The 27,990-nt window shown below is 49.8% G+C and overlaps 1 protein-coding gene across 2 annotated transcripts in view; it reads right to left on the minus strand.

The window, feature by feature from the left end:
* The window catches only part of dennd1b (DENN/MADD domain containing 1B), a 107,381-nt gene that overhangs the window by 21,734 nt on the left and 57,657 nt on the right, over positions 1–27,990 (minus strand). For both annotated transcript variants that reach the window (XM_086162120.1, XM_086162119.1), the window contains 7 exons: positions 27,865–27,918; positions 27,397–27,507; positions 20,036–20,136; positions 18,242–18,287; positions 16,086–16,187; positions 7,160–7,285; positions 2,845–2,946 (listed from right to left, as the gene is read on the minus strand). In XM_086162120.1, coding sequence (XP_086018246.1) covers positions 2,845–2,946; positions 7,160–7,285; positions 16,086–16,187; positions 18,242–18,287; positions 20,036–20,136; positions 27,397–27,507; positions 27,865–27,918 — 642 coding nt within the window. The remainder of the gene's footprint in view (positions 1–2,844; positions 2,947–7,159; positions 7,286–16,085; positions 16,188–18,241; positions 18,288–20,035; positions 20,137–27,396; positions 27,508–27,864; positions 27,919–27,990) is intronic.

Below are 27,990 nucleotides of genomic sequence, written 5' to 3' on the forward strand. Positions count from 1 at the left end.
TGTAAATTGAACAAAATGAAAATTGCAATTGAAATATTTACATTTTTTGGGCATTTTATTTCAACTTTGAAATGATTATTAATAATCACATAAATGTACAAAAATTATTTTGATTGTCATCATCCATACAAAATTTAAACCGAATGAAAAAATAAGTCGTTTCTGAATTCAATATGGATTGAAAATATTTTAAACATTCAAAGAAAATGGTTTGGCGGGCCGGATAAAAAAGCAAAACAGGCTGGATGTAAAATGCCCGGGTCTGCTCTTATTAGTTAGTGGTAAATTTTTTTGAAAATTATACATTATTCTCCAGAGTTGATTTATTTTATCATTTATTTCATTTCTTTTTAACGCGTGCTTTTCAAGTGGTCTCGTCCTCGTTTGTCTTGCTGCTGCCGCCAAGGAAACCCTTTCCCAAGCAGGGGATGATTGAACTACATCTCATCAAATGTTGGGAAATGACACTATCCATGCGAGCTTATCCCGGCTGTCATCGGGCGAGACGCCACGCCATGGAAGACACGCCGACGTTCACCCGCTCATTCATACGTCTCCTGCGTGTTTTGGGACTGCAGGAAACCAGAGAACCCGCAGGAGAACATGAAGACTCCGACCGGGAACCTTCTTGCTGTGAGGCGCAGGCGCTAACCGCTAGCTGCCTCGCCTGCCGCCAAGAAATTACAGTATGTTAAAGAAAAAAAAAAGGAAGAAAAAAATCAATAACTAAACCATGAGGCCTTCAAAACCATCCAAACCTCCTCAGCTCACGCTTTGGAAAATCTATGCACGTGTGCGGGCTGAAAAGCTGAGAGTGTACGTTTTTGCTTTGTTTTTTTTTTTTCCAGCGGTTATGGTTCATGGACAGAGCAGCTCCCTTTTGCTCTCTCGTGCACGCAAACCCCTGGCATCTCGCTTTAGTGGAGAGAGGAGTGGAGGAGATAAGCTCATCCCATCCCCCGTGCAGGAGAGGAGATAAGGGCTCGCTTTCCCAACTGGACGGCGGCAGTTGGGAAAGCGGGAGGACGCTTTGAACCGCGGACGGCTATCTGCTCCGCCTGGGAAAATTATGGACGGAGCGGCGCGTCCGGAGAAACAAAAGTCTGATTGAGGGCCGGAGAGCTCGACTCCAGGGGGGTAAATCACAGCGCTATCACGGGTCAGAGATCACAAAGTAAAGTCCAAGGTGGGGGAACGGAAATTTCTGAGGTGTCTCTGCGCTCGGCTCCGGCTTAGATGTGTTTAGAATGGCTGAAGGGTCTTTTTAGGGGGAAAAACACATTAAGTATACATGAGTGATTGGAGGGGGAAACTCCTGTAGCCACACATGAATAAAGGATACCTGCTCACACACACACACACACACAGTACACGTGTGAAAATACTCGTATAACCACAGCGGAGTCAACAATACCTACTAGCGGTGAATTTCAAATGCCCGGGTTTGAAATGCTCGTCACATCTTTGTCTTTTAACGGGCTCGCTCTTGCATGTTAAGGGCAGGAACGCGATCTCCATCAAACCTGTCAGGTTTTCGGTTTGTTTCGTTTGCTTGACCCTGACCCCACCAAACAAGGCCAAAACACAGATATTGAGGCGTGTGTGTGTGTCTGAGGAGTGTGCTAAACATTCGCCAGTGGTCAATATAACCATCTGGCTCCTCTCACTTCAAACAACTGACAAGCTACTAAGAACCAGCTTTTCCTTTTGAATTAAGACGAGCCTAGCTGAGCGCGAGAACTGCTAAGGGACAACTTTCATCTGTAAAAAAAAAATAAATAAAAGACTTCCATCCTTCTGAATAAAAAATCAGAGCGCGATATAAACGACTGACAAATAATCTGACGCGAAAGAATATGGACAGCGAGCGGGATGGAGGCGTGCAGCTGTCAGCGCAGCCACGCGTGACAGGTGAGGTGTTTAGCTCGCCGAAATGACCATCCTGGGAGGAAAACCAAAGGTTACGCGGGGTTTTAACCTTTTTTCTGGTTACGCTACACCCTACCTGACTCTACACACACACACACACACACACACACACACACACTCTCTTTCTGTTGGCGGTCCATCGTGTCCGATGATAACAACGCTGCCGCTGCTACTTGTGTATGTCTGTAGAGTCCAATCCTTGATCCACAGTGTCTTCTGCAGTCAGAGCAGGCTGGGGTTGGACATCTGGCGCCGGCTTCATGTCGCCATCATCGGTTCGTTCCTCCTCAGGTGGCTCGCATCTTGGTGGCGGAGGTGGAGCGCTGGGCGGCCGCCTCTTCGGGCGGCACCTCTTCATCAGTCGGTCTTCCGATCGCCTTTTCCGGCGGCGGCCGATCTTCGGACGCAGATGGTCTTGCGGAGTATCTCCGTGTGGGGGACGCCGTCCATCCGGGAAACACCCAGGATGCCTTGTAGGCATCTGATGTGGAAGCGGTGTTGTTAGGACCACTGCCTGAGAAACAGATGCTTTAGCGCGGCGCTCGAGGCGTTCGTTCCGAAAGAGCCGACGCCTTCGTCCCCCGAAAGAAGATGACGCTTGATGGATCCGGTTTTGAATCTCCCTTTCGCTTTCCCTGCCGCCGAGGCATTTAAAAGATTCTCTAATTGCAAGGGTCCGGTCTGAGAAGGTGAAGGTTGCTAGGTGAGGCTGGGAGAAGATGCCCGCTGCCCCAGTCTGCTGGAGGTGCTTGCAGCAGCTGCGAGTCCAGCTTGAAGTGCTTCTGGTGAGCAGGACACAACTGCAAAGGTCCTCCATAGTCCCACTGTCCTCCATGATTTTTTCACGTAGCGACAGTTTCACAGGCGGATATAAGAAAAACACACACACACACACACACACACACAGGGTTGTACCTGTTTGAAGAGCTGCAGGTTGACCGCCATGGACAGAAAGCTCCTCATGGTGCTGGAGCGATGGTTCACAAAGCTCTCCTCGCAGAACGTTATCGGCTCCCCCTGAGGAGAAAGAGGACACGTAAATGGCAAAAAAAAAATAATCAAAATACACGATTAATATGAATTCCCTTTGGCCCACATTAATGTTCATTACATTACATTACTTTACATTACATTTGGCAGACGCTTTTATCCAAAGCAACTTACAATAGAGGACATGAGCACTGAAAATAACACTTGCAAATACAAGATGCACAGGAAATATACAGAACAGTAAGCTGGGGTTAGTTTTTTTATTTTTATCTTTATGTTCAACCTCATGTGTTTTTTAGCCGTCGTTAGCAAATAAGCCTGAAGCTCTGAGTGTTGTTTCTAATAAGCAAAAAGAGCAGCGGCAGGTCCTTCACGTTGTATCCAATATTCTCACGTACTTAAGAACGCGTCACTAATAAGTAACTATTTCATTACGTTTCTTCATTAGCGAGCCGGGAAACGGCAAAGTCTAAAAAGGGGAACGCGACCGGGAGAGGAGGAGGAGGTGGTGGTGGAGGGGGACCGGGGACGGGGGGGGCAAGAAGAAATAGTCGCCTTTCAAAGAGCGACTCCCCCAGACCGAGGGACCCGGTCCCAGTAAACTCCACAGTGCGCCGCATGAACACATTATTACCACTTCTTACATCATGTCTGTTGGCCTGCGAGATGTAGACACAGAGGATGACAACAAAACCACTGCAGGCCAATCACATGGAGCCCCGCGGTCATTTCCAATTCATGCTTTCTCGTAATTAACATAAATTTCCCATATTCCGATGATGCTCTAAATTCCCCGGCTCTGAAACAATGCGCTTTTGTCTGTTTCTGGCTGTGAGCCACAGCGTGGCACATAAAAACAACTCGGCAAACACTGGAGACTAACCCCGTTTTTCAGAGATGGGCGGATGATAGCGGTGGCCCAAATTACATCACGGGAATCGTTGCACCGCTTACATCACGAAAAACTTTTTTAAGGCGTAGTCTCTCATAAAGCGCGAGTCGGAAAAGCGGCTTCGGCCGTAGTTTAATAATCTTTCCAGCCTCGGCGGGCGAAGCGGCCTCGGACCCGACGGCGGCGACAACGACGGAGCACGCCAGGGGGAAGCGAAAAACCGCACCGCGTTCCGACACAGCGGGACCATTAAACGTGAACACCAACATCCGGCGGTCTTTTCGAGAAGTGAGGTTAAAGTCGATGCAGTCGCGGAAGCCGAATGTAAACTAGCGAAGCCAAACGACAGGGTCGGGACATACGGGGGGGGGGGAAAAAAAAAAAAGCCCTCACATTTTCCTGTCGGAGGTTTTATATACGCCGTCAAATCCCGACGCTGACGACACTTTCCGTGTGCGGCTGGTCTGGACCGCACTCTTTAAACGGATTTACACAAACCCGACATTCCCCCGAGGAAACCCTGCCTTTCAGCGGCCACAAACCTCCCACGGATCCCGGCTCAGCCTGGCCGGCCTTCTGCCTCGACCGGAGGGCAAAACAAAGAGAGAGGGTATGATCTCGCTAAGCTAATGATCTTATGCTAATATTAATAGCGCTAACAGTCACATAGTTCTCGCTGGCACGACACAAGTAGATGAAAACGGTGGATGAAACGGCGGCCGTCTGGCCGGACCTGACGGTGTAATCGTACGGCCACATCGATGGATTGAGGCTTCGGTCACGAGCAGCCGACGGTTGCGACGGTAGCACGCTACGGCGGGCTAAAGGCGTGATTCCTCCGTCACCGAAACCTTGAGAAAGCGGCGCTGGTTAAATGAAACACAGAGCGATCGCTCGGTTCCACCGCATCCAGAGACCGGATTGGTTTTCCTGACTTTACAGGTGCTAATATGGTCCAGCTTTTCTTTGTCGACCTAAAAACACTAAACACGGCTCGTACCAACGCCGACGTGATTTTGGTTCCATGTTCGAAAAACAAATTTGACATTTCACCTTCTTTTTTTCACCTGTTTTTTTGAGTGAAAAAAACAACAGTTTTACCGCTTCATTTAAGATATCGTGAAGAAAATCCATATGGATGAACTTTTTAACTTTTAACAATGTGCGTCGTGTGAGGTTTGGAGTCTTTGTTTTAAAGCGGTGACGCGGCGGCGGCGGCGGCGGCGGCGGCGGCCTCCCACACCCAGAGCCGAGCACCGTGAGCACACACCCACCCGACACTCGCGGCTTCATCAATGGTGTTGGAAACTAATTACCAATACTTTCTTAGACAAACACCTGGAGACGAGCACGAGGGGGGGGGGCTTCGACACCAGCTGAAAACGATGACCTAAGAAATGCTATTCTAGTCAGCTGATTGCTTTTCAACTCATTATCATTATCCGGTATTGTTTCATTTACAACTCAGCAAGACTCGCGGCGAGCGTCCACGCCCCTCCTTCTGTCGAGGCATATGGGGCCCGTGAGTCACGGCGCCGCCGGGAAAGATCCTTGACTTGGAGACAATGAAAGAGAGGATATCCGAACGCAGGTATCTCACGGACCTCCGCGGAGGCAGATGTTTATTTTTTGCTCGACGCGGCTCCAGATTTCTTCTATTCAGATCTTCTTGAAAGGAAACCCGGCGAGGGCGCCGGTGAACCGGGGCGGGGGCGAAGGCAAACGTGCACGCGCGGAGTTTCGGCGCTCGTGTCGGAGGGGAGGCGGTTAGCTCATATACCGTCTGAATACCCGGCAAAGAGAGACAGCATCAATAATGTAGCGTCTTGACTGCAGGAGTCCACAAAGTCCAATTAATCTCAAAGCCGAAGGAACAAAGGCTCCGCTATTTGACAAACAGGACATGGTGTAGTTTGTGCTGCTCTGACTCAGACGCCATGAGCAGAGAGGAATCCAGAGAAGAAATGTGGGGTGGAGTGGGGTGGGGGCTTACTAGAGCAGAGTAAAACACCAAAGGTGGCTAAAGGGATCTTCAAAAGGAACGTCCCGAGTCTTTGGGCTCCTCTGACATCTCAGCGCCTCAGACGGGCCTCCAGCCTCGGGCCGCTCCTCGCCGATGCCTCGCTAGAACGCCGTTTATTTTTCACGGTTTCGCTACTTCACGGATTTGCACGGTGCATTGTGTTCTGCATTCTGATTGGCTAAAAAGTCACTCCGCTTCTTCTCTACCTGTGCGTCAATAACGTCGCAGTTTAATATGTACACGTACGTAAAACAGCTTGACAAATTTACATGACGTACGTGCAAATTCTCTCGCGATTTCGAGTTTCTCTAAAACCCATCATGTTGACAAAACGCTCTGGAGCGACAAAAGGGCCCAAAAGGCAGCGGAAGATGCTATCTATGGCAGATAAAGTTAAACTTCTGGACATGCTAAGGGAAGCTAAAAGCTATGCGGCTGTAGGTCGGCGTTACGGAATAACGAAATACACCTGAGTCACTATTTGTCCGACTGTACTTTGAATTTTAGTCATAATCATTTTTAATTTTCTCCCGTTTAATCCCGTTACTCCGGTCACGGTGGGCGGAGCTAATCTCCGCCATTTGAAGCCTTCTGTTCACATTGATGATTAAAATTATTATTTGACAGCACAGTACAGAAGTTATTTGTTGAAAAAAACATTTCTAAAGTACAGTACTTTTATTTGTGAAACAAATGATTGAGCCTGTAAAATGGTTTGTCCTTTCTTTTCAATGTATAATTGAGTATTTAATTGTATAATAATTGTAAAAAAATAAAATAAAGGTTTCTACTTGACGGATTTTGCCTATCACGGGTTCTTTTTGGAACGTAACAAGGGTTTACTGTCATTCAAAAGCAAAGCACAATTACACAGCGGGATTTTTCCATCCCTTGCAATTCTATTTACTTTCCCTTTGTTTTTGCATTATGATGGTAATTGGTTGTGTGACAAATCGTCTTTTGCCTATCTCGGGTTCTTTTTGGAAGGTAACCCCCGTGAAAAACAAGGGTTTACTGTATCCTGCTATTACCGCGCGATCGACACAACCCAAATTCATGTAGGAATCAGGATTTCTCGTTTCCTCTTTTATCCCTCTACCTCGGCAGAAATGTTGTGATTTTACGAGCGAGCGTTAAAGCGACACCCAAATATTTTCTTTTACTCCTGCCGCTTTCTCCTTCTTATTAGAAACACCTTTCAATGCAACGACTCCGTCCCATTATGACCTGGCTAAAGCGGGACGGCTCTTAAGAACCGGTGTTTCTGCGCAACGTGAAATGAGACGGTGTATTTAGCGGCGGTTCCTGAAACCCCGGTCCCTTACGGGTTTGTATCTGAGGGCGTCTCTGTAGGATCCAAACAGAGCGGCCTGCGCTCTCAGGAAGGCCCTGGCCACGCCGCTCCCCGTCGCCGTCGACTGCTTCTTCAGCTTGCCTTTCAGAGAGGAAACCTGGCGGGGCGGAGACACAGACAGAATGAAAAGGAGCGGGCGGCGGGGTAATACTTAAATTATCACCTCCGAAATCGACGGAGGAAACGGCGAGCCCCGTTCGGGGGTGTGAAGTATCACATTTGCGGGCCGTCTCGGAAAAAAAGGAAAAAAAAAAAGCGAGAGAGGGAAGAAAGGGAGAAGCCTCAGCCTTTCCTTTCCTTTCCTGGGCGCTTGTTGTGCTGCTGGAGCACCTGCTGCTTTGCTAATTGAGCGGAGGATGAGGAGCAGCGAGGGAGAAAGAGAGAAAAAGCCGGGGCAGAAGAGAGGAGACGGAAATCTGCAAACCTCTTCCCGCCACCTCCCACTTTCCTCCCTGTCACCTTTACCTTTTCCCTCCGTCTCATATTCGCCTACTTGTTCCTGCCACCCACCCCGGCCCTCCCCTTCCCTTCTGGCTCTCCTGGACTCCCTCTAGAAAGAGACTCTTGACATAAAATGTCCTTAATTATTTTCTCCCTCTGCTGGCTGTGGCTCCAGGACTCCAGGCGAGAGTGGAGGAGCGGCGGCGGCGGCGGCGGCGGCAGCAGGCCCGGGCTTGGTTAAGGATGACAAAAGATTCAACCCGGCCGCGGGCCCCGGGGAGTCTGGGGGAAGGAAGTTGTCAAGAGGCTCTCCTCACCTGCTCAGCAGTCGTCTTGACTGCGCGGCGGCAGAGCGAGGAGGAGGAGGAAGCGGAGATGGCGAGGGACTGCCGCTCGCTGTGTGGGCTGCGCCGGCTTAGCATAAAAGCGCGTTTGATTGGGTCGCGCAGTCGGTTCTCCGTGGCAGGTCGGTGTGGGCTGTCGGGAAGACGCGCCCGCTGGAGCCGTGATTCCGGGGAGGGGCGAAGAGTTGAACATTTACGGCGAATTATCGAAATCCGCAATTTAAATTAGACCCGGATGTATTTTGGGGGGGGAAGGCGGAGGAAGGGGGGCGTCGCAACCGGAGCTTCGCGCAGGCCGTGCGATTCCAAAACGTGACAATTAAGCCGCGACTCCTTGAACGGGAGAGCGTCGGGGTCCCCGGTTTCGCCCGACGATCGTCCAGATTGTTTTGCGTGACGTCGGAAGATCTCTCCGAGAAAACCAAAACCCAAAACGGATGCTAACGTTACGGCCCCCGACGCTATGAGCCTCTGCGTTTTTGTTTTTACCCCAATGAAATTCAACGGCACCTGTCGCACCCTCACATCAAGTCCGCCGTGAAGGACGGAAAAAGAAGAACAAAAATAACCACGCTAACTTTATTTCTTTTATTCTCATCTGTTGTTTACGTTTACTTTGTTTTGATGGTCTACTTTCACCTCAGTGTTGTTCTCCCTGCTGTCTATTTAGTCGTGGGTGTCTTTTAGTTTTTCTAATTGTCTCTAGTTATATTGATACTCCGATTTATTTGACACTTATAATCTGTTACGCTGCTGTGACAGGATAATAAAGTTTATCTGATCTTATAATTGTGACTGATGTAAAAAGCCACCCGCTGCAATCAAAGGACCGGATTATTTGACACATTATGGATCAATAACCGGCCACGACGGCGACCCCCAAGTTCCGATCGGGGATTTTGTCTGCGCGGAGTCCGCGAGCGTCTGGCGACGTGGGAGAATACGTGCACGCTGAGAGGGAAAGAAAGCAACAGAGAGGAAGAGATGGAGAGAGTGGCAGCCTTAAACTGGGACAAAGACAAAATGAACAGCGTCGATTCCCCTCCCCTGGGTTCGCTCGCTCTCCGCCACGTCCCCGCGCCGCCATCGCAAACGCTCCCAGGCATCAAACGGAAAGTTTATCACGGTTAAATTAACAAGTGTCATCTCCATATTCGCTCATTGTGCTAAATGCTTTTATGTTGATGTAAAAAGCCCTTTCTAGAATTAATATTTCATGTTTGTGTGCATTCTCCCTTTTTTTTTTTTTTTTTTTCCCCAGCCCATCCTTGCAAATCATTAAAACGGGTTTTTTTTTTTTTTCAGGGGTGGAGGAGGGAATCAAAGCGAACACAATGTCAGTCTGAGCGTGGAAGGGGGGGGGGGGGGGGGGGGGGCGGGAGTCGTACCCCGAAGACGACGGGATAGCCGGCTTTACCCGAGACTTCTGGAAAGCGGCTTTGAACGGGCGCGAGCTCGGCACCGCCAAACACTTTTTAATGAGGGGGGCGACGGGGACGGGACGTAAAACCATAATTCCAAAGCTTCCCTTTTATTCACGTGTAAAATGAGAGGAGTCTTTTCCTTGAGCCGCACGCCGATTGATGCAATTGTCGCTTAAAACAAGCGCGTCGACGGCGGGCCGAGAGTTCGGTGGCGTTTATCGCACCCGAGACGCGGCTTAATCCCGCGGATTTGGAGTTTTCTTCTTTGGAACGCGGCACCTACGCCGCAATCATCAGGTACGTCTCCACGGTAATGGCTCTGTCAGACTAATTAACTTCTCCGGTTTGAGCGAAGCTAACGAGACGCGCGCGCATCAGAGGAAGGCCGGGCTCTACAGGTGATAACCCTATTTGGCGGTGACATTTTTTAGTGTAAAGTCACAGCGGCGGTGACGAGATCAAAGGGAGAGAGTCCCCCGTTGGGTCCAATTAGAACTATAGCATTGTACGGGGAGAGGATGGCGGCGGCGGCGGCGGCGGCGGAGGAGGAGGAGGAGGAGGAGGAGGAGGGTGGGGGAGAAAACTGTTGAGTTATGATATTCATAATCTATGCGGAGAGGCCTTTTCCAGTACAGGTCTTCTCCCCATAGCTGTGATCTTTTCAATTTACATCAAGGGAAGACGGTCGGGGGATGAAAGCGGGGCATCGGAGGCGCTCGGCCCGCAGAGGGCAGACACGGGGCCTCATTAAGGCCCGGCCCGGCCGGCCCCCCCCTCCGACGGGGTTTGAAGTGCGTCACATAAAGAGCACGGGGTCAGAGGTCAGACGCCGAACAGATCTCCATTTAACTCTCCAGCTGGAGATGGTAATTAGCAGGTGCGACGAGGATCCCGCCTGACTGTAAGGGATGGGACGGCGCCGGGCGACGCCGCGGCGTCCGCGCGCCAGCGGGAGTGAGTGATGCGACGTTCTATAAAACCGGGGGAGGGAGAGGAAAAAACACACACACACACACACCTATTCTAGTCAGCGCTGACTTTCAGGGTGACATTAAAAACGCCTTGGGAGGCAGTTTCTTGAGACGTTAATCTTCACTTGATGAAATAAATGCCATAAGCACGCGCCGACGATTAATCCCTTTTTGATGAAGCACCGATGCGCAACACATACGTGGACGCTCAGAAGCGGGTGCTGCATCATATATATCACTTTGTGATAGTATTGGACCAGCAAAAAGCCCGAACGGCTTTCCCTGCGTTTGAGATGAACGGAGCCACGGATGCACATTTGCACCAAAACATCATTACATCCGCCGGTTCAAATGTCTGCATCTGCGCGACCTTGAATATCAAACGCGGCGAAATAAAAACACCCGCCGACGACGACGAACGCGGAATATCCTGAACTCACACGCTGTCATTCCCTTTCACGCGCACGCTGTAATCAATTGTGTTTGGCAATTATTAGATACGGAGGCGGGAGGGAGGGAAAGGTGGCGCACACACACCTGCAAACACCCAAAACAATATATTTGGGAATTCTCACCGGAGCGTCGGGAAGCGCTCGCATACCGCGGAACGTCCCTGACATTTATCTGCTGATAAGAAATGAGTAAAAAAAATAAAAAAAATGAAATAAAAAAATACAAAGTTGGGTTCTCTTCTCACACACACACACACACACACAAACACACACACACAAAAAATGAATGTTTTGTTTAAGATTCTGTCCAGGGAAAGAAAGCCATGGGGATGCAATTAAAGAACTACAAAGAAAAAAAATAGTTATGAAAATCTCCCACTTTCTTTTGATGTGCCGCAGTTTGAACTGTACAGACACATGTGCGTGCACGAGCGCGCGCACACACACTCACACACAAGCAAACAGGAACAAAGGCTGGCAGAGAGCTGACACGAGCCCTCGCACAAACACACACACACACACAACACAACACAACACAATGCAACTCGCAATCTTTAAAATTCATTAATTCACCCGAATTTAGAATAAATACGGGGCGTTTTACGATATTTTAGGATAATATCTACTTTCAGACTTAACTACACCCAATTATATGGATTATTGCTTGGATTAACAGGGCGGAGCCAGCGATGGTCTTCTGCTCTGTGTTTAATCACGCAAAATACCGTCCGTCGGTGAGGCGGCGGGCGGGCAGAGGAGAGGGAGGAAAAAAAAATAAAAAAAACCTTTCGGCTGAAAATCAAATCGGAAAAGCCGGCAGACAAAAGGACGACGGAGTGAGACGAGAGGAGTTTAGCAATTACGGCGGCGAGACATCTGACGCCGAGCCGCTCGGTGTCACGCCGCACGCCGATGCGCCGTTAAGCGCAGGCAATGGGACGCATTAGTCAGGTGAAATGAAAGAGTGAGAAACCAATAGGGGGAGGGGGCTGTCCCTCTCTCACTCTGTGAGTGTGTGTGTGTGTGTGTGTGTGTGTGTGTGTGTGTGTGTGTGTGTGTGTGTGTGCGGTTTAATACGGCTCTCAATGCTGTGAGATCCTCCTCGGCGTGGGGTTACTTTGTCAAGCTGACCTCTCGGCTGAACGGTTGAGTTTTGCATACATAATTAAAGCGCAGCTAAATGTCACCTCTCACTTCATCTCACCGCCGCCCGCCGCCGCGCCGGTGAGACGAAACTCCCCCGGTTTTCCGAGTCAAAATAACCGCTTGGAAGTGACGTGCGGCTTTTTCCGTTTTTATTTATTTTATTTTAATTCAAATCCCAGATTTCGAGGGCCGTGACTGCTGCAGAGACGGCGTGTCATCTCAAACCATCACATCCGATGAAACGCAGCGCGACTCATTTATTCCTCCATTTATCAAGAGATTTTTTGATGAAAAAAGTTGCTCCGGGCCCCGACGTGGTCACACCAGGCATACGTTATGCAACAGAGGTGGAGCAACCGCCGGCCCTGCGTCGAGCCGCCATATAGTTAGCGGCGCACATGTGTGGTTCCACTGAAGGCGGCGCGGCGACGCCGGGACGCCACGAGTCCGGCGGACAAATCTGATAAACCGTGAGTAGCAAAAGTTTGCTCCTGAACTAGATCTGAATGTCACCGTCGTCTTGGCGCTCGCACGTGTGTGAGTGAGTGAGTGTGTGTGTGTGTGTGTGTGTGTGTGTGTGTGCGCCTGCTGTCGGCTGCGCGCCGCTCCAGACGATGATGATGTAGATGTTGTTTTTCCCGGGGAGCGTCGGAGAGACTGAGCACCAAATTAAAGCCGCGATGTTTGATTAAGTGTGCCAGGTGATCTCAGGAGAGGCGTGCAGACACAACCTCAACCCCCTCATTCATTTGTAAACCTCCCAATACGGGCTTGAAATACAGGAAGTAGGTGTGTACGCTGTAAATTCCCCCCTTGATTGGGAATACAAATGATCAAATGTGCGAGGGCTAGGAATGTATTGGTACACCGTGTCAGCAAAGTAGCGGGAGGCAGAGAGGAGGAGAAGAGAAGGAATTAGGCTGTGATGTGAGAGGGAGCATCTGAAAATAAAGATGTAAAGCTGCATTGTAGCATCTCACCTTGAATATGTGGCACAAAAAGAATAAAACATGAAAAAAAAAAAAAAAAAAAAAAAGTCCCAGTCATTGGTTTGAGATCAACTGCCGGGATCAAATAGAAATGCGATCCAGTCACAGAGTGTTTGTTTTCGGAATTAACTCTCCTAATTTGCTATTCTCGGATACTTTTAATGACTAGCGCGGTAAACAGCTCACCCAAACCAAAAGCCAATTATAACTTTATCAGCGCAACGTCTGCGCGGGGAGAGGAACCGAGCATCTCAGAAGATGAAACCAAAATACCTTGATCTTCCAGGAAAAAAAAAAAAAAAAAAAAAACAAAAACAAACAAAAAAACAATATCTACTGTGTTTTTGTTTTGTTTTGGTTTTTTTTTTTGCGCGTTTCTTTTCAGCCTGCTTGTCAACACATTGATTTTTACAGACACATGCACAGTCTCCCTAAAATTAATTTATGACTGTGTCTCGCCTACTGAAAGTTCATTTTTGTCTCACACTCTCCGTCTCCCCCGCCCCTTAGACGAGCGCAAAAAAAAAAAAACAAACTAATAGGAAACTACAATAAAAAGCAAAACAAAAATAAAGTTACACTCTGCATTGAATCAGCTGAAATATGCTGGGAAATATGGAAATCTTCAATAAATAAAAACGCTTATGTGACATAAAAAAATGGGAAGGGGGGGGGGGGTTCCTCCTACATAATTTAATTAGGAGGAAAACTAACAAATTACGGCTTGTTTTTAACGTCCCCAAATGTCAGAAATGATTGCGAGATGTCTTTGGCTCCTGCCCCCGTGACCAATTACTCTCTGATTTGGTTCTTTCCCCCCCATTTTTTTTATTTTCGGGACCAAACGGAATCGCTACTGGCGTGGTAGTATTTGTAATAGTCAATAAATCTGAAATATTATGTGTGAAATTGCGGGGGGAAAAGGAGCGTTAAGGGGGCGGGCGGCGCTGGAGCCGGTGTCGGGGTCCCGTCTGAGAGAGGACGGCTAATTCGGGACAACTGTGAACTCTGAACCCGCTAAAAGCGCGGCCGCCGGTCGGGACGAGCCGAGTAACACGACCCACATGTGCTCGCGGCCCGCGCTGCCGTAATTAGAGGGATCTCTCGAGGTTCGCCTAAATCAATATCAGAGTCCTTTGTTTTCCCTCTTAGATGTGAAATACGCATTCAATTTTTCGCCCGTGGCCTTTACCTTTTATTCCATTTCATGTTTGCCGCAGTCGTGAAAAAGGGACGGCGTCAATTCCGCGCCGATCGGATGAAGAAGCCGGCGTAACGGAGAGGACGGAGATTTCGGCGAGATTTTTAGCCCCCCGGTTTGGACGGCAAGATGCGTCCCGCCTCCTCCGGTGTGTCGGCGCCAACAACAAATGCCACGTGGCGCGTCCTCATCGCTAACAAGCTAACTAACAAGAGACCCTGGAATTCCACTTAATTAGTACCTGCTAGCTTCCCTTATTAATCTCGCGGCCCCGGTGAAAAGATGAGAGGAGACAGGAAGGAAGAAAAAAAAAAAAAAAAAAACACAAAACAGGAATGGGAATGTGGGAAAAAACAACAACAATTTGTTAGGATAAATATATTAATGCCAGTTCCCATTTCAGGTGGGGTAATTTGACATGATATGCGGACTATGTTCTGTCATTAGTCGGGAAAAATGGCGAGTGGGGGATCAAAGCGGAAAGACTCGGATCCTGCCACTTAATTTATCCCACCGCAAAGACAAAGCCTCTCTTTCCCGCTCCCTCTCTCTCTTTACGCTTCTGTCGCTTTTCAAAAACCCCCGGCTTCTTTTTATGACAATCTCGTTTTGCCGTTTTTTTTTTTTTTTGTGTGTGTGTTTTTTTTTCATTTTAGGGCCCCGGGTCCCCCCGGCGCTAGGAAACCGAGCAGGCAGGAAGCGAGGAGGAGGAGGAGGAGGAGGAGCGTCCGGGTCGAGCGAGGAAGCAGACAGGTGTCAGGCCGAAGACACGATACAGCCATTAAACATATAAAACCTGGGGGGAATAATATTGTGTGGAATAAGGCGGTATTTATGCGCTGCGGCGGCGGCGGCGGCGGCTTGAGCAGGAAAGCCACAACACTGCGGGACTGTAAGCAGGTCTGCAGACTGCCGGGCGGTGGATTTAATTATACGGCCCCGGCCGGGTTCAGGTAGCGGAATCCGAGTGTGCGCTGCGAGCGGCGCGGTATAATAGCGCGTCCGCAGCCTCGCCGGGGCCTCGGCGCCTCACAGGGAGAGCTTTAATATAAAAAAAAAAAAAAAAAAAAAAAAAAAAACAGCTAAACAAACAGATCCGCGCTTTGACAAAGACAGGCGTGTGTATTGTTCTCCCCGTCTAGATGTGTGTGTGAATGCGTGAGTGACCCCGATGCCGGTCAGTGCTACAGGAAGCACCGCCACAGAATCGGCGCTCCATTAATTAAAGAGACGATGTGCTGGCAGGTGGCTTCGCTGCCCACACTGGTAATTGGCCCCCTTCTTCCCACTCTCTCTCTCTCTCTCGCCGGAAAATAACCCGACTCTGCCTGGTTCCCTCCTCCTATCGCTCGCTCGCTCTCAGAAACGTGCCAGTGGGCAGACGGAAAATGCAAGACTTTGTGAAATAATGATAAGAATGGATGGAGATGAAGGGAAGGGAGTTGCGCATTTTCCCACAAGCGTCTGATGGTCAGGGAACGATGTCCGCCTTCCAGCGTCACACAACGCAACAGGAGCTTTTCTTTAGACAGCCGCAATCTGAGGAGCCTGTACTGCAGTCATTAATGATGTGGGGAGGGGACAGAGCATTTGTGTGTGTGTGTGTGTTTGTGTGTGTGTGTTCGGCACAAGTGCACAAGAAGAAGTGTGTTTATTTATCAAATCAGGCTCGGTGCAAAAGAGGAAAAAAATAAACCTGTGTGTGCCACATGATGATAGACTGAAAGAGCATTGTGTGTGTGTGTGTGTGTGTGTGTTTGTGTGTGTGTGTGTGTTCGGCACAAGTGCGCAAGAGAAGAAGTGTGTTTATTTATCAAATCAGGCTCGGTGCAAAAGAGGAAAAAAAAACCTGTGTGTGCCACATGATGATAGACTGAAAGAGCATTGTGTGTGTGTGTGTGTGTGTGTGTGTGTGTGTGTGTGTCTCACCACATCGCCGGGCAGGTTGTGCAGATCATCAAAGGGACACTCCAGGGTGTTGTTGTCCACATTGAGAATGACCACATCTTCCAGTGACCGACTGCGTACCCTCTGGAAAAGGACATTTACGGCATCATTGGCGCGCCGGCGACGGTTTCACGGCATTTTTCTAACGATCCTTTCGCAATAAAACTGGATTTCAATAAAATCGCCACCTCTGGTCCCGGCAAAGAGGAGCGGAATTTAAATCTTCCCTTTTTCTTTGCGACGTCACAGCGTAAGGCGATGGGCACTTAGACGTAGCCTACTGAGATCACTATACAGATACTTAACATTTGTTTACAGATGTGGCGTATTTGTTCTGAGTTGTTATTTGTCTAAAATACACATCCCTGGTGAACCCGCTCTCGTATTTAATGATGGTGAGCGCTGGTGTTTTCCACCCTCCTGACCTTTTCATTTCCGTCTCCCTATTCGACGGCAGAGTTCTGTCGATCGCACCGCCGGCCTCCGGGAACCCCGGAATGAATTTTCAACATTTTAGGATCATTTCAGAATATTCGTCTTTTTTTTTTTCCCTTTCTTTAATTTCTTGAAAAAAAACATTTTGGTTAATTTGTACACATTTCTGGGCACACCATGGCCAAGACTGCAATATAAGTCTGGTCATTTTATTATTATTTTTTTTAAATCTATACATCATGTTGATGTGTTCCTACCCATGCTCTTGTGTGTGTGTGTGTGTGTGTGTGTGTCTTGGCAACTGGACTTGAATTTCTTTGCCTGAAGACGTTTAACCATCATCCCAGAGGCTTCCTCTGGCCTTCATATTGATACATTATATACATTTGGTTATTGTTGTTTTGTTTTGTTTGTTTGATCAAGGTAAATTCAACTGACTGATTCAAACACTTAAGAATGCAACGGGTAACTATTTTCGTCGTGGGTGAAATCAATTTAAATTGAGAGAAATAACAAATGAATCAACGCAAAATATGAAGTTACTGCATTTGTGTGTTAAATGACCTCAACCAAGCAAGTCATGTGATACATTGATATCATTGAACCCCCTATTTAAATCATAAACACAACTCTGGCTTCAGTTCTAGTGTGTTTTTAGCAAACACACACACACACACACACACACACACACACACACACACACACACATCGTCGGAGCAGTCCTGGAGGCAGGGGGTTGAGCGGGGGGGGGGGGGGGCGTCAGCGGTCACGTTTCAAACCACACTGTCATCGCGCTCCTCTCTGATTATCAATGAAGAGCCGCATGTCGGGGGAAACATTCTTACAGCGTTTTTACTGTAAAACACACACCGATTCACACAGGGAGGAAAAACACTTGGGTTTGTTCCGTTTTTTCCCCTGAATCTCATGCAGCAACAACAACAACAACAACAATGTTGCTGTGCGCATCACAATGGCGACAAATTCAACAATTATTTCAGTGTGCTGCAGGATGCAGGCAGGTGTGTGTGTGTGTGTGTGTGTGTGTGTGGTGGTTGGAGGGGGGGGGGGCATTGTGTGTGAATTTCTAGTTTGTCACTTTTGTGACAGCCTGTGCAGTGGAGGCTCACATGCTGATCTGGACTAATTATGTAGTGGCGGAAAGAGGGTCTGTCACGGATGCAGAGTGTGATAAATACTGCCAGTGTTGCAACTGTCAGACAAATATCACACACACACACACACACACACACTAACATATGCATTTGCACGTATACACAGGCATGCAGACAAACACTTACATACTAACACTCACACACATGCCTGCGACAGGCATTCACACACAGTGGCGGCGGCGGCGGCGGCGGCGGCAGCTCGCCCCCCAAAAACAACACAGGGTTTTCGCACTGAAGTCGAGATATTCCTTTGTTTGCTGATGCTTATTCTGCCACTCCCCTCCTCCTCTTTTCTATACTTTCTTCTTCTCCGGCCGTCTTATGGAGACGCACATAAGCAAGAGGAAGGAAGAAGCTTTGGGTCGATTTTTTAATTTTCCACGTCAGCAAAAACATGCAAGTTAATGAATGGGTTTCGCGGCAAAATCCTAATTTGATAAACCGCGGTCCCCGGATCCAACGCGGATAATACGCCTCTTTACCCGAAGGAATATATACGCACGCACATTAGCCGCATGAGTAACATACCTCCAGCAGGCTAAGATGAACTCCCACAAAGTACGGCATGGGGGCGCTGGGAAGGAGAGCGAAAACAATCTGTGAGCAATCAGCATCAGACGGTGGCACAGTAGATACCTTTATTGGCTTCCACACTTTTCCACATCTCACACACATCTGGAAAACGGCAAAGAAAATGGACAAAAAAAAATGTATCGTATCGCTCTCGGTGTACTTTTAATGATACAATTAGCTTTCAAACTATTTATCCAATGGTGTTAAAGGTGTGTTGGATGGGATTGTTTTCTGGAAAAGTGAGTTAGCATCCTAGCGCTACTCGAGAGCCGCGATCTGAACTGGAATAATGAGCTTTACATCTGTTGTTGTAAAATAATCCCAATCACAGGCCTGCGATGAGGTTGAGCGTCAGATGTATGGAAAATATCAACTCATAAATATGTAGCGTCGCCCGTGGACGGCGTGCACCACAAAGGGGCTCTCCTCCAACCTAATTAAACAGGAAGCGAGCTTCGCTGACGACGCGATGCCGTTTCTCCCGACGCGGGAAAGCCGGGAATAACCGGCGTCGGACGTTTTACTCCCTTTAAAGAGTTTAAGAGTCACCCGAAATCAAAGATTCTCGTCCCCGTTGGTATTTAAGTCAAAGTCGGACGCGTTTTGTCAAATTCGAGACGAACCTGTCGGGACGGAAAAGACCGGACCAACGTACCTGCCCGCGACAGGAACGACCATCACTTTATTTAACATTTTGACGAGTTTATCCCCGTTTTCTTTTTCCCTTTAAAACCGTAAGACGCGCTTCATCTCGGGAGGACCGCCAGCCCGTCGACTGTAGCGAATTTAAATCCCCAATCCAATAAGGGAAAGTGTGTGTGCGGCGAGGCTCCTCGGGGGCAGCTCCGGGTCAGCGCCGTCCAGACCAGAGACACGCGCTTGTAATCCACTTAAAAATGTAGAAGAACAATCGGCGGCCGCGTAACGGCTGCTTCGAAACTCGGACGCAAACTCGGACGTAATGCGCACGGACACGCAATCTAATAAAAGTTAGTTATCGAATCAATGCGCAAAAGACACCCCTGTGATTAAATAAGATAATGATGAGTCTTTGCAGTGTTTCCGGAATCGCATTTCGCTGTCAGTGATGAATAGCGTCCCGCCCAACCAAACGCCGCTCGCTCGCTCACTCGCTATCAGCTGATCCGACGAGAAGCGATTTCCACGCTCGTTTCCCTCTCTTTAGTATCTAAAGTTGACCGGAAACACGCGCGGATTTGAATACGAGCCGTTAGATCGGCGCCGCGTTCTTGTCCAAGTCGAGCGTTCAAACGGGGGGCCGAACGGGTGGTAATGAACCCCTGAGAGGGCCGGGATGAGTTCACCGCCATGAAATATGGAGCGAGGTGATCCACCGCCGTTCATTATGTTGAGCGGCCACACAGGAGAGGGAACACCGTGAGAGGAATGGTGAGGAGGACACGGTTAAAAAAAGGGAAAAAAAAAAAAAAAAAAAAAAAAAAAACGTGTGAACATGCGCGTCTGCACTTTTTTTTAGCGGCGTGGCGAGCACACATGGCGCGCTTGCTTTTTTTTTTTTTTTTTTTCCCTTTCCGTGCACGTGGGGCGCGGGCGCGTCAGAGAGAGTGGCTGCAGAATTAAGAGAAAGCGCCAGGAAGAAAACGAGGGGGAGTAAATATTTACTAGGATGGCGCCGAAGGCATTTCTATAGCCTGTGTGTATGTATGTATGTAAATAAGCACGCGCCGTGTGTGTGTGTGTGTGTGTTTCAGAGGTGGTAGGCCTTACCAGCAGTAGTCCAGAAGATGCGGGGGCAGCACGGGGATGAAGATATGCTGCCAGTACATCGGAAAGAGCAAAGCGGCTGCGCCGTGGACACACGCCGTTAACTACAGAGAGGGAGAGATGAGACGACAAAACTCAGCACAACTTACGCAGCACAACAAACAATGAGAAAAGTTTCCGAGGGACGAGCGTCGCCGCTATGCAACATTTCCGCTCTTAATCTCCTCATCCCGCCCCGCCGCTTCCTCCCTCCCCTTCCATGCAAACGAAATAAATATCCTTCGTCGGGGAGAAACTTCGGAATCCGATCAAGGTTACCGACGCGTCGACGTACTCGCTGTCTGATTCCGTTGGCCCGCGGGCCGCCGCTGGACGCCGAAGCCGGGGATCAGACGGTCGACGGCGTCCCGTCTTTAACCTCGGAACCGCGGCGTGGAGAAGGAGGCGGGAAAGAAAAGAGGTGAAATGTCACGGAAACAATTTTATCACACACACAGATCCCGTGTTCCCTTTTTTAACCGATTTTGGCAGCGGCGGGTCGGAACCGTGCGTCCACGGAGGCTTTTACAGAACGACAACCACGCATCAATGAAACGCCTAGCGACACACACACTTTTTAGGCTCACACATGGACACCGGTGTTTATTACTAAGCGATTTTTGACCGGAAACGCCATGAAACTCCGACGGGTAAACCGCCTAATTATTCATTTTTTTCCTCCGATACAAATGACGAGAAGCGATGAAATGACGAGGAGGCTCCTTTTCTCTCCGACTGTCAAACTAACACCGCGCGTGAAATTGAAGTCTTTGTCTCCTGTTGTCTTAAAGCCAGGGCACCCCCTCTTGACATCCCGTCTCGTGAAAACCCAGCGATCGTAATGACCTGAAACGCACACACACACACACACCCCAGACACACAGCGGGGGAAAGAGGCGTTAGCTCATCCCCCAGATTAAAATAACATGATTAAATATGGAAAGAGAACAGAGGTCTGAGGGGCTCCTGCGGGACTTCATTAGGGCAAATTGCCAAAGAATGAAACATGAGTTAGCCAAGAGAGACTGCGGGCCGGGCCAATACCGCCGGGACCTCGGAGCAGCAGCCGCTGTTATACCGCCGCAGCCTCGCAGTCGATGTGTGAAGCGGACACACTGTCTCACACACACACACCGACGTGCTCAACTACCAGGAGACCCCCTGCTCGCTGACACACAAAGTGTCACAATTGACCGGCCAAAAGCGAGTGGGAGCTTGGCGGCTGGAAACCGCCGCCGCCGCCGGAGGAAGAAAACGAGCCCCCGCCATCTCCTCCTCCTCCTCCTCCTCCTCCTCCTCCTCCTCCTCCTCCTCCGACCCCGCCGCCATCTAACCTCACATCAAGCCTGGACATCTGAGAGGCTTAAAGCAGATAGTGTGTTTCTCCTTGTGTGTGTGTGTGTGTGTGTGAAGGAGCGCCTCCCTCCCCTGCGTGTTTGTTTTAACTGCATTCATTTTTCATATCGGCCGGATAAAAAGCGTTTTTTTTTTCTCCCCCCCCCCCAAAAAATTATTATTTTTTTATTGTCTCCATACAATCTCTCACAAACCCCGCAATAGTTAGGACTTAATCAACATTTAATTGGTGTCTTGCTCTGTGGATCTGAATATGCATATTTCTCAATGCCTGCTGTCTTCAAATAAAACACAACAATGCCACGGTCCTGTCAGCATTAATTCCCTCACAAACACTTTGTTTTTGTCGTTAATTCCGAGAGTAAATCAATGCTATGAATATTAATACGTAGAAAGCGGAGCACTTGGTGGAAGAGCTACTATCGGGATCCGTCGCCGCCCTCTTCTGTTTTCCAAAACGGTGACGGGAAGGAGCCATTAAATTGTGATGAAGCGGGGTCAGCGATTTGGATGTGCACACACACACACACTCGTGCGTGCATATGACGTACACGCGCGCACTAAGTGGAGAGCCAACAGGCGAGTGTATTCCTCCTCTGGGAGTGCGAGACAAGCCCCAGCCATTCCCTGGTACCAGGAGGTAATGGCACAGAACACCTCGCTAACCAACTCCAATTATCTCCAGCAGGCCTCAAGGTGAGGCCCCCCGACTGGCGTGATTTACTCTCAGGTTGAAAGGGAAAAACACAAGTCTCTCGCTGCTTCTCCTCTCAAGTCGACCGGCCGGCTTCGGGGAGTCGCCCGAGATCGGGGGGGGGGGGGGTTGCTGCAACTTGAGATAATGATTTATAAAGCCAATCTAAATGTTTGCTTTATTTTAATTTGCTGTCTCCAAAGCAGTGGGAAGTGGCGGTGCGCCTGAGATAAAGGGAACACGGTGAGAACTCCTGGACGGAGGGGGGGGTTCACTTATTTATTCCGGGGGAGGGGCTCTTCCATTCAACAAATGCGACCGGTTCGGGTCCCGGCGTCCTGGAGGCAGAGAGGAGGAGGAAGAGGAAGATAAACGGGGGGAACGAGGAGAAATTTCAAGCCTTTTTTTTTTTTTTTTTTTTTCTCTTCGTTTAGCGGGGCGGAGTGTGTGTTTGTGTGTGTACGGGGCGGACGGGAGGGTGGCTTCACATGAGAGCGGGCCATAAGAGGCTAAGGCTGATAAAATATTTGCCAGGCTGATAAATAATAGATGAGTGGAGCCAAATGGCTTACACGCTCCACAAAAGACCTGGGTGCTTAATATTCCATTCAATGGAGAATCACAGATACAGTCCCCAAGAACAAATACAGGATTAGGTGCTGGGTCCAGTCCTCAGGGACCAGGGCTCTGCCCGGTAATGAGGGACTGCCTGCCTCTCACACACTGTGCCCATGTGTGTGTGTGTGTGTGTGTTCTTCTTTCTCCATGAGAAGCCAACAGATTATACAGCGACAGCCTGCTTCAAAAAGCAGTCAAGGTCTTTGGTTCTGCCCTGAGAGCTTTCTTAGCGCTCCGTGGCCGAGACAGAAACCGTCCACGCTCCCTCTCTCTCTCTCTCTCTCTCTTTCAGTTCCATTCAGTTGGACTGAAGAATGGAGAGACAAAAAAAGAAGAAGGGATGGAAAGACAACGGCGAGAAAGAGGAGTGGATGAAAAAGAATGAAGAAATGAGATTCGGTTGTTCCGTCTCTGAAACCCCGGTCGGGGGTCGCACGTCAAAGTTGTCGGTTTTAAAAGTTCTCCGCCGCTTAAGTTCAACATTTCCGCATTTTCTATTTTCATTCTTTCCTAGCGTTTGTTTTGCTATTTGTAAATGTAGCTGCGCCGCGCAGTTTTTTGAAAGCCTCGGTCCTGCCGTCCTCAAAGCGCTCCTCGTCAAGGACGACCGCGCTTCACTTCAGGTTCCGGAGGTCCTGCTCCTTTGGACGGGAACCCGAGGGAGAAACGGAGATCCGACCCGAGGTTCCACCGCCGGCCTCCACTGCTTTCTGTTTCATGGACAAATATCTCCTGCTTCTTTCTCACATTAGCTTCAGCGACGTGGACATCAGATCATAATCTTCTTCTTCTTCTCCTCTGGGCTTTTCCCTTCAGGGTCTCCACAGCCGATCCACCTTCTCCGTCTCACCCTGTTCTCCGGATCCTCCTCTCTCACACCGGCTACCTTCATACCTTCTCACGGCGTCCATCCATCTTCTCTTTGCTCTTCCTCTAGACCTCCAATTCCACCATCCCTCCTCTGTCCATGACCCAACCATCTCAGTCCGCCTTCTCCGACCTTCTCTCCAAAACATCCAACATGTGCGGATAGCGAATGGTAATGTTTAAGTTTCCCGACCACGTTGACAGTCCGCTCGTGTGAAGTGGGAATTTGAATTTAGGCCGTGAAGAAGGCGGGATGATCGTGAACTTTCCGACATCTATCAGGTGACTCGGTGTGTTTCCACTCATCCATTCATGCTCTGTGGGTCCTCAGGGCGGCGCTGAGGTTTGGACCGGCCGCCAGCAGGCCGCCATCTGGCTCTCCAGTGAACCTCCTGCAGGAGAACTCAAGCAGCTACATGGAGGCTCCGCACAGGAAGTTAAGGAGAGATGACTGGGGGGTAAAACGCTCCAGACCGAGGCTCGGACCCGTGAGGCGAAAGCGCTGAGGCCTCATCTCCGGTCATCTTGTGAAAAAATAGCTTGCGAGCGTCCGCTTGAGTAGCAGCACCTCCCGGACATTGATGTAAAGAGCCCCATCCACCAGAAGCCCTTCATCCCGGTGACCCCGAGCTTCTCCGATCGATGAGCGTTTCTTTCACCCGGAGCTCGGCCGACTTTCAATCGTCGAGCGCCGAGTCCAAGCGCGTCGGGCTGCGGGAAAGAGCTCGAAACTCACTTTCCGGGGGCAAGTGAGGAGAAACGGCCTTTTGATTCGACTTTGTCGCTACAAACTCCTTTTTCAATTGTTGTTCTGTTTTCTCTTTTTCTTCCCTCCACCTGTCCTCCTGTCCTTTGCCGCTTCTTCCTCCGCAGACGGGTTTATTACGGCGTTAGCCTCGGCTTCTCCGACGCGTCTCCAATTACCCGCGTCGCTTTTTCCCTCTGATGACAAACACGGGTGTCAAGCGCGGCGTGACGCAAGCGCGCCGCGAACAAGGAGGTGGCGCGGCGAAGAGAAAGAGAGGGCACGGGCTACGTCGCGGCGAACAGCTAACGCCAGACCTCCCACACATGCACAGTCACCGACTCTCTGGCGCAGAGACATCAGGCATAAGGTGCAAACACCTGTGAGCGCCGGTGACACACGGAAACAGATGCATGCAAAAAAAAAAAAAAAAAAAAAAAAAAAAGGACACAAACACCCGCGACGTGCACATATGCATATTGTTGTCACAGCAGCACAACAGGCGCGATAATTCAGCCACATGGCTGCAGGCTGAGACAGGTCTATTGAGGGAAACGCATTAAGACACCCGGCGAGAGGGTGGGCCGGGGGGGGGGGGGGGGGGGGGGGCAAAGCCGGGGGAGAAAGGGAGGTGTAACCAGAGCGCGTGAGAGACAGATGGACAAAAAAAATAATATGTCAGGCAGGACCGAGGTGGAGAGGAAGTAGAGAGACACGGCAAAGTCGGGGTAAGAGAGGGAAGGAACAACAGAGGGAAAAGGCAGGAAACAGAGAGACAGCTGGCACTCCAGGGCACGCTGGATGGATAGCTCCTTGTTAGCATAGGCCTGACAGGCTGATGAGAGGGCTGCTGTCAGACGATGCTAAGGCCGGGCTGTTTGAGTTCGGGGCGATAGACGGGGCAGAGGCTACGCGGGCTGGAGTGCTGGGGGGCCTCGGCAGATGAAAGAGGCGGCGGAGGGCGGTGATGGGAGTCCTCCCAACTGACTAGTTAGAGGAAGGGCTGATGCGGCCCTATTATACGGCCCTATGACAAGGCGGCACGCTCGGCTGGCTCCCGCCCCCGCGCCACCGCCGAACGCTCTTTCTTACAACGCCGGTACCGTTCACCTCTGGTCACGAAACAGCGACGGGTTCAACCGACGCGTTGTTGTACGATCATGATTTATTCTTTTGCTGTTGGCTGCTTGCGAGGCGCGGCGGCCGTGTACCGACAGACTGACACGCCGGGTTCACCGGAGGCTTTAACATAGGCAGCGCCTTGAGCCGGCTGAATAAATGCAGTGTTTTAGCGGACGTGTGCGCGAGTGTGTGTGTGTGTGTGTGTGTGTGTGAGAGAACGTGCCTGTCTCTTTTCGGTTTTTATTCCCTGTTTCTCGGCGTGGTTGAGAGGCCGGACAGGCAGGAGTGGTGAGAAGCAGCTGCACGGTGCTAACGGTGTTACTAACAATACCTCCTCTCATAATCCATCCTGTATCTGGGCCATGCATACTATGGAAACATTACCTGTCCATCCAGTGACTGCTAACATTCACTTCAACAAACATTCTGACAAAGTCTGACATTAATTATATATATTTTCACGCCTTGAGATATTTGATCACCAGACAATGGTGTGGATAATGAGCCGGGCGCCGGCGCGTTTAAGCACGGAGAATTATAGCAGTCGTTTCAACCTGAACCGGTAGGTCAATCCTTCCGGCGGCGGAAAAAAAAAGGAATAAAAAAAAAAAAAAAAGGCATCACAGAGGCAGTGGTAGCGGCGGGCCCGCGAGTAATCCCAGCGGAGACGTGAAAATACCTTTGTACTACGGTGCCTGACATATAGTGCTACCAAAACCAAAACACATCTCCCCGAGGAAGACGGATGGATAGACGGATGAGCGGAGGAAGGACGCCACGGGATAAAAGGATTACAGAGGTAAAGGTCTGACGTGGAGGCTCTTAAAATATCCCGGCGGCGTTTATTTGGAACAAAATTTATTTTGCGGGGAACATAAATCGGACTTAAAAAGCCTTCCCACCCTTGAGTCTGCTAATTTAGCAGGAACGGCGGGTGTCACGGCGGGCCCGAGACGCCGAGCAAAACTCCCCGCCGGGGTCGGCCGGGTCGGTTCTTTCGTTTTGTGTTTTTTTTCCCGGCTTCTCCCGATTACGTCTCGTACGGGAGGCCTCGGGTACCGTTCCCTCCCTCCGGCACCCGCCGGCCCCGCAGAGGCCGCAGATACCGATAGGACGCGGGTGACATCACTTCCCTCTCCCGTCTCATCCGTCATAAACATTCGGCTCCGGCTCATCGGCCGAGAAGATAAGCGAAGACGGGCGGGACGGGGAGCCGTGGGGAGGCGGAGGGTTTCCTCCCTCCGACGGCCAAGAGTGGCTCTAAATTAAATGAGAGTTAAGATATGTAATAATGGATAATTTAAGGCATTTTGTGGCATTAATATTTCGCAGGCGACGAGACAGTCAAATGCAATCCAGCTTTAGTCTGACATTCACAGCTTGTCTCGCCGCTCGCCTGCGAGGCGCCCAGGCAGGCGAGGAGGGAGGGATGGAGGGATGGAGGGATGGAGGGATGGAGGAAGGGATGCGGGGGCGGATGCATCGGTTCAACCCTCCACAGAAGTGGCAAAGCCGTGTCAGATAAATATCCTCGGCGCACTGTTTGGGGTTTGATTCCCTGCTGGAATATTGATGAGGGGCCTCGTGCTCGATCAGGGGAAGAGTCCCCACTTTTAAGCTAAAATGTATCCGATGATGCCGACGGAAGCCGGAGACGGCGACACTGACTCTCTACGACTGCAAATTAGCGAGCGTTTTCCCCTATTATAATATCGCATCCGGGGCGAAACCCAGACGAGTCGGGACGCCGTCGAGACATCAGACGCCGGGAAATATCCTCGGCTTAAACGCTTCATCTCGCCGCGAAAATTAACCCGGATATCAACGCGTCTGGGGGGGGGAAATGAATTAAAAAAAAAAAAAAAAAAAAACACTTCCTCCCGCGCCTGTCAGGGCAGAGCCGGCGACGGAGGACGGACTCACAGTGCTGAGCTTGCTTGAGGTAATGATGACGCGTCGTTCGTGCAGCATACTGGCGTAGAGCTGGAGCATGTTGTTGACATCCACAGCCACAAAGTACTCTGTCAGGTTCCTCTGGAGGGAGACAGTAATAGAAGGATGTGCAGGTACATAACAAACTGTCCTCGCGCAACTCGCTCACAGACGTGTCGTCGTCGCTAACGGTGAGCGCGACGAGGAGCCGACACGCGGCGCCAACTCAAACTTCAGACTAAAAGCACTTACGTTGCAGAAAAAAAGAAAAATTGGTTGATAATATTCAATAGACGGAATAGAGAGTCAAAGCTCCTGAACTTTGACACGAGAAACCGGTGAAACAAGAGGACGGCGCCATCCTTTCAAAAGGCGTCTCTGATTAAAGATGCTCTCCTATCACTTCATCTCCTCTTTCTATTTTTTTTTTTTTTTTGTTTTGTCCGCAAAAATACTCACGCTCTCAGGAATCGTCGGCAGTCCGTTGATATCCGGAGCGATGAAGTAGGAGTGCTGCGGAAAAAATACAAACATACGGGAGAAAAACGAGCCGAGGTCACAATGTGAGGCACACCGCTTCGCGCA

This window comes from Fistularia commersonii, chromosome 16 (assembly GCF_037954325.1).
Source record: "Fistularia commersonii isolate RoL2024-O1a breed Wild chromosome 16, RoL_Fcom_v1.0, whole genome shotgun sequence".
NCBI classification, from domain to species: domain Eukaryota; kingdom Metazoa; phylum Chordata; class Actinopteri; order Syngnathiformes; family Fistulariidae; genus Fistularia; species Fistularia commersonii.